Source organism: Chiloscyllium plagiosum, chromosome 47 (assembly GCF_004010195.1).
Source record: "Chiloscyllium plagiosum isolate BGI_BamShark_2017 chromosome 47, ASM401019v2, whole genome shotgun sequence".
Classification (NCBI taxonomy): Eukaryota; Metazoa; Chordata; class Chondrichthyes; order Orectolobiformes; family Hemiscylliidae; genus Chiloscyllium; species Chiloscyllium plagiosum.
In genome coordinates this window covers 9,650,640-9,659,246 of record NC_057756.1, presented here as the reverse complement: position 1 = coordinate 9,659,246, position 8,607 = coordinate 9,650,640, and the positions used below count along the sequence as shown (strand labels likewise).

At 44.4% G+C, this 8,607-nt stretch overlaps 1 protein-coding gene across 1 annotated transcript in view; it reads right to left on the bottom strand.

Annotated features, from left to right (window-relative positions):
• Window positions 1-3,201: 3,201 nt before the first annotated feature.
• Window positions 3,202-8,607, bottom strand: part of rps19 (ribosomal protein S19) — an 18,240-nt gene continuing 12,834 nt past the window's right edge. The window contains exons 4-6 of the mRNA XM_043683290.1: window positions 4,707-4,890; window positions 4,022-4,076; window positions 3,202-3,274 (exon numbers count right to left, since the gene is read on the bottom strand). Coding sequence (XP_043539225.1) covers window positions 3,248-3,274; window positions 4,022-4,076; window positions 4,707-4,890 — 266 coding nt within the window. The 3' untranslated portion in view covers window positions 3,202-3,247. The remainder of the gene's footprint in view (window positions 3,275-4,021; window positions 4,077-4,706; window positions 4,891-8,607) is intronic.

Here is an 8,607-nt window from a genome sequence, read left to right as displayed (position 1 = left end):
CCACGCACAAAGCCATGTTGACTATCCCTAATCAGTCCTTGCCTTTCCAAATACATGTAAATCATATCCCTCAGGATTCTCTCCAACAACTTGTGCACCACTGATGTCAGGCTCACTGGTCTGTAGTTCCCTGGCTGGTCCTTACCACCCTTCTTAAACAGTCGCACCACGTTAGCCAACCTCCAGTCTTCCGGCACTTCACCTGTGACTATCGATGATACAAATATCTCAGCAAGAGGCCCAGCAATCACTTCTCTAGCTTCCCACAGAGTTCTAGGGTACACCTGGTCAGGTCCTGGGGATTTATCCACTTTTATGCATTTCAAAACACCCAGCACTTCCTCCTCTATAATATGGACATTTTGCAAGAGGTCATCATCCAAGGTCAGTTTGAATGCTTCAATTGCCTCTGCCCCTATACCTAGACACTTCATTCCAGACATAAACCACTGGTGATTTTTTTTCCCTCTATTGCCATTGTAAATCACAAAACTCCACCCTCTTACTTCAACAGTTTCTCTCTCTTGCTACTTTGACGATTCCACGACATTGAAATCTTGTAGCAGATCTCCTCTTCATGGAGCAGTGCCAACCGTTCTAGCCTGTCAGAAGGACCTCACTCCCCCAAACCCCGTGGGCGTTTTTGAGGCTAACATATGTAACTTCTTGACCAGTTGGAGGAAATCAAGAGTTACAGGGAAAGCATACAGAAGCAGAGGTGAGGAACGTCAGATCCTGTTGAATGGGAGAGCAGGATCTAGGGAGTCAAATGGCCTACTCTTACTATTTCCTACGGTCTTGTAAATCTCTCCTGTCTCCAATGCAGTTCCATATTTTGTAGCATTCAGAATCCTCCAGTTGGAGATTTAGTAAGCATCTTGTGGAAGCTCAGCATTACCTTGTTCTTGTACCCTACTCTGCTGTGAAAGTTGAGGACACTTTGTTCACTGGTCTAAGCACATCTACACCAGGGACTTGTGCCCAAATACAGTACCCACTACTTTATATTGTGCGCCTCCTTTCAAATCTATCATCTCACGCATCTATGCATTTACCTTCATCTGCTAATGAACAATCACTTCAACCTATTTATGTCCTTTGGATTTCAGCATTCTTTCTCATTAAAGATCCAAATGATTTATATCAGAAAAAAAAAGAGCTCCAATACAGACTTGTGAGAAACTCCCAATACAAATATTCCCTCGACCATTACTACTGGACATCCTTCAGCCAATTGTCATCAACACTCCTCCCAGCCCTTTTATTCCACAATCTGTAATCTCTCTTGATTCTGTTGTGCACAATTGTATTGAACACTTTCTGGAAATCCATGTACATCGCATCAGCGCCACCCACCCCAAACCTTTGTCACTTCTACAAAGAACACTTCAGCACGTTAGTCAAAAGCTATTTTACTGTTTAAAAATTCACGCTGGCCGTTCCTGATCAACCTACCTTTTTCTATGTGACTACTACCTCGAATAACCATTTCTAGAAGCTTCCCCACCACTAAATTTAAGTTGATTGCAGCGTAGTTGCTGGACTTAGCTTTACAAACTTTTCTGAACAATGACATGGACTTTGCAAATCTCAAAGCCTCTGGCAGCTCCTGATTCTGGACAGTGGTCTGTGCAACTTCTACCCATTTCCTCCAAGTAACTGAGATCTGAGAGACTTCCTTTCACCTCTTGAATGGTAAATTAAACAAACTAGAATTGAACTCCCTATTCAGTGTGTTGGCATGCACCATCACCAATGAACAATGTAAAGAAATAACTTAATTTTTGTTAGGGGGCCTTTCTGCAATTCAATACTTTTTGATAAATCCTGTCAGCTACACTGGAAAAAGAAAATGAACAGCCAAGCTGAAAATAAAACCTCAACATCGTTCTATAGTGCTTTAACATTAACTCGTGCTGTCACCATTGACAGTAACACATGCACACATAGCCTGGAGCTGTAGGCAGGTGCACTACTATTCATCAGAATATGGGTCTATCGAAGGCTATGGAATGTCTCACTGCATAAGAACATGTAATATAAGCAGGGGAATTCTAACTTTAAAACTCAGATGCCTGGATAATGCTCGTAATATCAGGTGACATTATACTATAGCAGCATTTCAGTAGAGCAGAAATTGACAACATTTCAACCCTGATCCCAATGGGACACAATTGCAATCTTAGTGAGATTTCATACAAGGATTGTGTGCTTAGATCATATCTAATACATTAAGGTACTGTTCAGATAGCTCAACTGCAATTAATAGGACCCCTAATCCAAGGCACAGTTTAAGAAAAAATTATCAAAATATTTGACAAAAAAAGAAGTTTGCTTGACCTACATATTACAATCATCTCCACCTTGGAAGCTGAGAAGCTTGATTATTCATGATGAGTAATTTTACTGCTCACCTATTGAGGCACTAGCTCTGTTACAATGCAGTCGGCTGATCATCTAACACTGAGCACATTCTCAAGTGTGCCCCCTTGTGTTTTGGCACAGGAGGACACTTCAGCCAGAACATTTTCTTTTCTCCCCACCAACATCCTGAACTCCCGGCTTCAGTGTGGGCTTGGAACCCCGTCCTTAGGGCTGATCCATCAAAGCGTCCTCTTAGCCTAGCATGAACGTCCAGCCTGGGTAATTTAAGGCCCGGTGTGGACTGGAGGCAGTGTGGAAAGGCAGTTTTTCTGAACTTTTTATTTCCCCTTTTTTTCTAATTTGTTCCTACGGTGTAATACTGGACTTATTTCTTTATTTTTCTAATTCCACCCCTCCTCGGGAACTTGTACTGAAGAATCTGTACCTAGGCGTTTTTTTTTAACCCAAGATGGCACCATAAGTGGCAACTTGCAAACCTTTCACGGTACTCAAGAGCGTACCTGACAATAAAACAAATTTAATTCAATTCAAATAAGCAGCCTAAAAAGTAAGTTGTTTGTAGTGACTGCAACAATAATCTGCAGTCTGTCAATGATAAGGAAACCATTTTAGAGGCAACAATTCAGAACAAAAGAGCATACTCTTGGAAAATTATCGTCAAAGAAATGAATGTGTGGACTCATCAAAAGCACGTCACATCAATGAAGAAACATTTTACAAAGAGTGACTGGGCAATGATCCATGAGAGACACGATAGAAACCTTTATTGATCCAAACAACTAGCAGAAGATATAGAATAAGCCAGCGAAGCAGCAGTTAGAACTGAAGTCTTTAATCATTCTCAAATAAACAATACACACATTCAATGTTTCTTGCTCGCTGCTGCGACCTGCAAGAGAAAAAAAAAAGGTACATTTTTCATCTGCTGCAGCAAATTGATCAGAAGTATACACCTCAACTCCCTGTGCATCATCTAATTTAAAGCATTTTAAAAGGAAGTAAATTTGTGCTCTTAAAGGCTGGGTGAGCGCTTCATAGAAATGTACACATCCATGAGGACCAGCTATCCCAATCTGATGTAGCCCCATTTGCCACCACCCAATGAACAAGAAAATTTACAGCCCAGGAACAGACCCTTCGGCCCTCCAAGCCTAAGCTGATCTAAGTCCACTGTCTAAACCTGTCGTCCAATTCCTAGGCATCTGTATCCCACTGCTCCCCACCTACTCATGCATCTGTCCAGATGCATCTTAAATGAATCTACCATGCCTGCCTCTACCACCTCTGCTGGCAACACGTTCCAGGCACCTACCACCCGGCCCATATCCCTAAAGACCGTGTCTATTCACCCTATCCATGCCCCTCATGATTTTATAAACCTCTGAGGTCACTCCTCAGCCTCTGACGCTCCAGGGAAAACAACCCCAGTCTATTCAACCTCTCCCTCTCGCTCAAATCCTCCAACCCTTGTAAATCTATTCTGAACCCTTTCAAATTTCAGTGCTGGGAAATTCCTCAATTTCACTGCTTCTAGGAGTTTTGTAAAATGTTACAGCATTAACAATGCATCGTTAATCAGCACAGCCAGCCTTTGTTCAAATTTTAACAAGCATGCATTCTAGTTTAATGTACTCACCTGGCCAGCAATACGGTCTAGATCCCTCTGTCCTTGTGGAGTCAGTCTGCGGCCACTGTAGGGGGGAGAAAAGTTGAAGTGTTAAAAAGCCAGCACTTTATTCCAAACTACACCAAGCTACGCTGCTCAGAGTTTGCCCATTTCAAAGGCTCTACATTCATAACCCTGCAATGTGACCTGAAACAACAGATTTACAGAGAGTTTTGGATATTGGAGTTTCAAGTTCCCCCAGCTGATCAAACTAAGGGAAAGTGCAGAAAATCTCAACCTCAGACCAAAGAAATTCAAGACTTTGCACGGATACATGCTGTGGCAGCAGGTGAGGGAGGACAATAATCAGACAGATGAGAGCTGCCGCCCAGTGCATCAGTTTACAAACCCGTCAAACTCAATGAAATTAAACCAATAACATGAGCTTCAACAACAAAAATCTAGAAGGGTGATCACAGCACACGTTAAGGCAACACAACCATCGGAGCAGAGACTCAACCACAACTATGGGGAATGCCTCTCTAAAAATTGTGAACGGGCTGTTTACTAACTGTACTAACAATATGGGTGAAAGCAGCTCAGGTTAGTTGCTACACTCAGCAGTATAAAGCCAGGACAAGGTGCTTTTAAGAATCTACCACTTTACGGTACAGTACAGCTGCAAGTGGGACCTTAAAATTACAAAAGCCCTTACCCATTAGGATCCTTCTCCACCATCTTCAGGCCTTCCAGAGCTTGCAGCACCTTTCTAGCCACAGACTTGGAGCCGCGGCTGAAGTGACTGGGCTTCACACCGTTCCGTTGGCGCCCACCATAGATCTTGGTCATGGCGCCAACTCCAACACCGCCCCTCAAGTACAGGTGACGCACTGTGGAGGCTGAAACAAGCACACAGGTATACAGTTAGGCCAGGTTCTCACTGCAGCCTCCCAATCTTCACTATTTGCTCCAAAATTAACTGTCAATTCTTGCTCACTAGATCAAAATTCACTCCACATACTCCATTCTTTGTGAAACTACTTCACTATTCATTTAAAATAAAATTCCTATTACTCTCATCTCAGTCCACTAATTAACCTTTTAGTTATTCTCTGCTGTTTTTGTTAACTGTTCTGAACAGACATCTGACCAGACACTCACCTTTGTGCAATACACGTGTTAATCCTTAAGTTGGATGCTTCCTATAGTCATGGAGCCATAAAGCACAGAAACAGACCCTTCAGCCCAACTCTTCCATGCTGACCAGGTTTCCTAAATTAAACTAGTCCCATCTGCCTGCCCTTGGCCCATTCCCCTCTAAACCCTTCCTATCCATGTAGCTGTCCAAACGTCTTTTAAATGTTGTAATTGCACCCATGTCCACTATTTCCTCTAGCAGTTCATTCCATATATGCACCACCCTCTGCATGAAAACGCTGTCCCTTAGGTCCCTTTTAAAACATTCCCCTCAAACTTTAAACCTGAGCACTCTCGTTTTGGACACACCTACGCTGGGAACAAGACCATGGCTACTCACCTTATCTATGCCTCTTATGATTTTATAAATCTCTCCGCTTCCTACACCCCAGAGAAAAAAGCCTATGTAACCTCTCCTTTTAAACTGAAATCTCAGTAACATCCTTGTAACTTTTTTTTTGCATCCTTTCTAGTTTAATAACATCCTTCCTCTGGTAGGGTGGCCAGAAATCCATGCAGTGCTCCAAATGTGGCCTCACCAATGTCCTGAACAGCTATACAGGGAATTTTTCATTAACCAGGGTGGGGGAAGGGGGGGGAAAAGAGAGAGAGAGAGAGAGAGACACAGACAGACAGAGAGGAGTTAGAGGAATGGAATGTTCTCAATAAATGCAGGCCCATTTAGGACGGAGACACAGGAATTTCTTCACTGAGTCTTCAAAATTGGCAGAGGACTCTGAGTTAAGAGGACATTCAAGTCAGGCATTAAGATTTAGAGAGATTAAAAGTACAGGTGGACAACCCTTTAGCCAAAAATCCTGAAAGCCAAAGTTTTTTTGTGAAATTTCTTTTCTTATTAACAAGGTTGTTTGGCATGCAAAGTTAACCCAACTCCACACTCACTCGATACGTGTCACTCAGATGCGACATGTAGGGGCGTGACCCAGCACTGGCAGGCTTCAATTGTGTCTCCGGGTCTATAGTACTCATAGTAAGCCTCCTCTTCGGTACGTTTTAAAAACAATTTTCACCAAACTGTGACTTATTCTGAAATTCGAAAAATTCCAATTTCTGAAACCCATCACCTCCGCTCTCCCATCACATCCCTCCCCTCACCCACCGCCTCCGCTCCACCATTATCTCCTTTCCTCACCCATCACTCTGCTTTATCATAATCATCTTCCCTCACCCACACCACCTCTGCTCTCCCAAAGCCTCCCCCCGCTCCCACTCACCAACTACCTCAGGAAGCAGTCTTTAGTAACTAGGAGGAGCTCAGTTTAGGAGAAACGACTATGCATTTTGCAGTCTCGATATACACTGAAATGCCCCACAAGCAAATCACTGAGCAAAAAGCTGCCCATGGCACAGCAAGATCCCACAGAAAGTAATGACAAAAGTACAATTAGCTCATCTCTCAACTGGCTTGGTTGAGGGAATAAAGATAGCCAAAACAGGAAAAATGGTTATGATATTGTCCTGTACACTTGAACAGGCATCTCTACCAGACCATAAGACATAGGAGCAGGAACAGGCCATTCAGCCCATCAAGTCACCCCCTCTATTCAACGAGACGACGGTTTATCTGGTGAACCACAAACAGACTTGCCTGCCTTCTCTGTGACCCATGATTCCTTCACTGATCATAAGTATATTCAAGGCTGAGCTAGATTTAACGACTTAGCCTCAACAGCCCTCAAGAGTAAAGAGCGGGTGGCACAGTGGTTAGCACTGCTGCCTCACAGCGCCAGATACCCGGGTTCACCTCAGGTGACTGACTGTGTGGAGTTTGCACGTTCTCCCCGTGTCTGCGTGGGTTTCCTCCGGGTGCTCCGGTTTCCTCCCACAGTCCAAAGATGTGCAGGTCAGGTGAATTGGCCATGCTAAATTGCCCGTCGTGTTAGGTAAGGGGTAAATGTAGGGGTATGGGTGGGTTGCGCTTCTGCGGGTCGGTGTGGACTTGTTGGGCCGAAGGGCCTAATTCCACACTGTAAGTAATCTAATCTAAGCTCTACAGATTTGCTGCTCTCAGGAGAAATTTCTCATCTGTTTTAAAAGTATGACCCCCATTCAGAGATTATTGTCCTAGAGTCTCCAAACAACCTTTCTTCAATATCTCTGTCAAGCCCCTTAAGATCCGTGTACATTTCAATAATATTCTTCTTTATTCCAAAGTGCACGAATCCAATCTATTCAACCTTTCCATGTATGACAGCCCCTTCATTCCTGGTACCAACCTAGTCAAAAAGGCAGCACCCATATGAATGCAGACAAAAAGAGCTGACATTTTCAGATTAATAGTTAACTTTACACTTCAACGACTTTTTCATCAAAACCGATCAAACATCCTGATAACTGCCTTCTCTCTCTGCACATGCTGCCTAATTTGCTGTGCATTTTAGCAACAGTGTTATTTCAAGGCTACAGAGTCTGCAATAGCCTGCTTTCCCATTCAAGAAATGTGAGCAGTGGATACCTCTGAATCTGAAGTGCCCAGGTTCAAGACCCAAGAACAAAAATCAGTAGACAACCTTGTGTGCAATCGAGGGAGTACTGCGCTGTCACAGTGTCATACCTCAGAGTCGTCGGCAAATTGCATATCCATCTCCCTACCAGGGTGGACATAACAGATCCCGGACAATATTTTGCCCAACATATACCCCTCAACTGACATCACATGCACAAGCCACAAACCATCAGGTCATCATCAGGTCTTTTCACAGCAGAGAGCGGCGCGAGCTGGGCGGAAGTGAGGTTGGAGCGCAGAGCTGGTCGGGAAGGTAAGTGATTGATATTTGAGTGGGTGTGTTCTGGACCCCAGGGCCTCCCTCCCATCCTCCTCCTCTAACCTAATTTTAAACTCCACAGGTAAGCTACTCAGTGTTCTTGTTTTGGAGACGAGGTGTAGAGTAATGGCAGCGCAGGCAGTGGAATGTTCCTCCTGCAGGATGTTCGAGGTAGGGGTGACCACCGATACTCCTGCCGACTTCATCTGCAGGAAATGCAGTCAGATCCTGATCCTCACAGAACGAGTTAGGGAACTGGAACTGGAGTTGGATGAACTGAGGATTATTCGAGAGGCTGACAGGGTGATAGATAGAAGCTACAGGGACATAGCCACGCCAGAGAACAGAGGTAGCTGGGAAACAGTTAGAGGTGGGAAGGGGAGGAAGCAGGCAGTGCAGGGATCCCCTGTGGTCGTTCCCCTAAACAATAAGTATACCGCTTTGGATACTGTTGGGGTAGCAGGGGTAAGCTGCAGTGACCGGATCTCTGGCACGAGGTCAGGCTCTGAGGCTCAGAAGGGAAAGGGGGAGAGGAGGAGACCGCTAGTTATAGGCGACTCTCTAGTTAGACGGTCGGACAGGCGATTCTGTGGGCATGGGCGAGACTCTCGGATGGTTTGTTGCCTCCCGGGT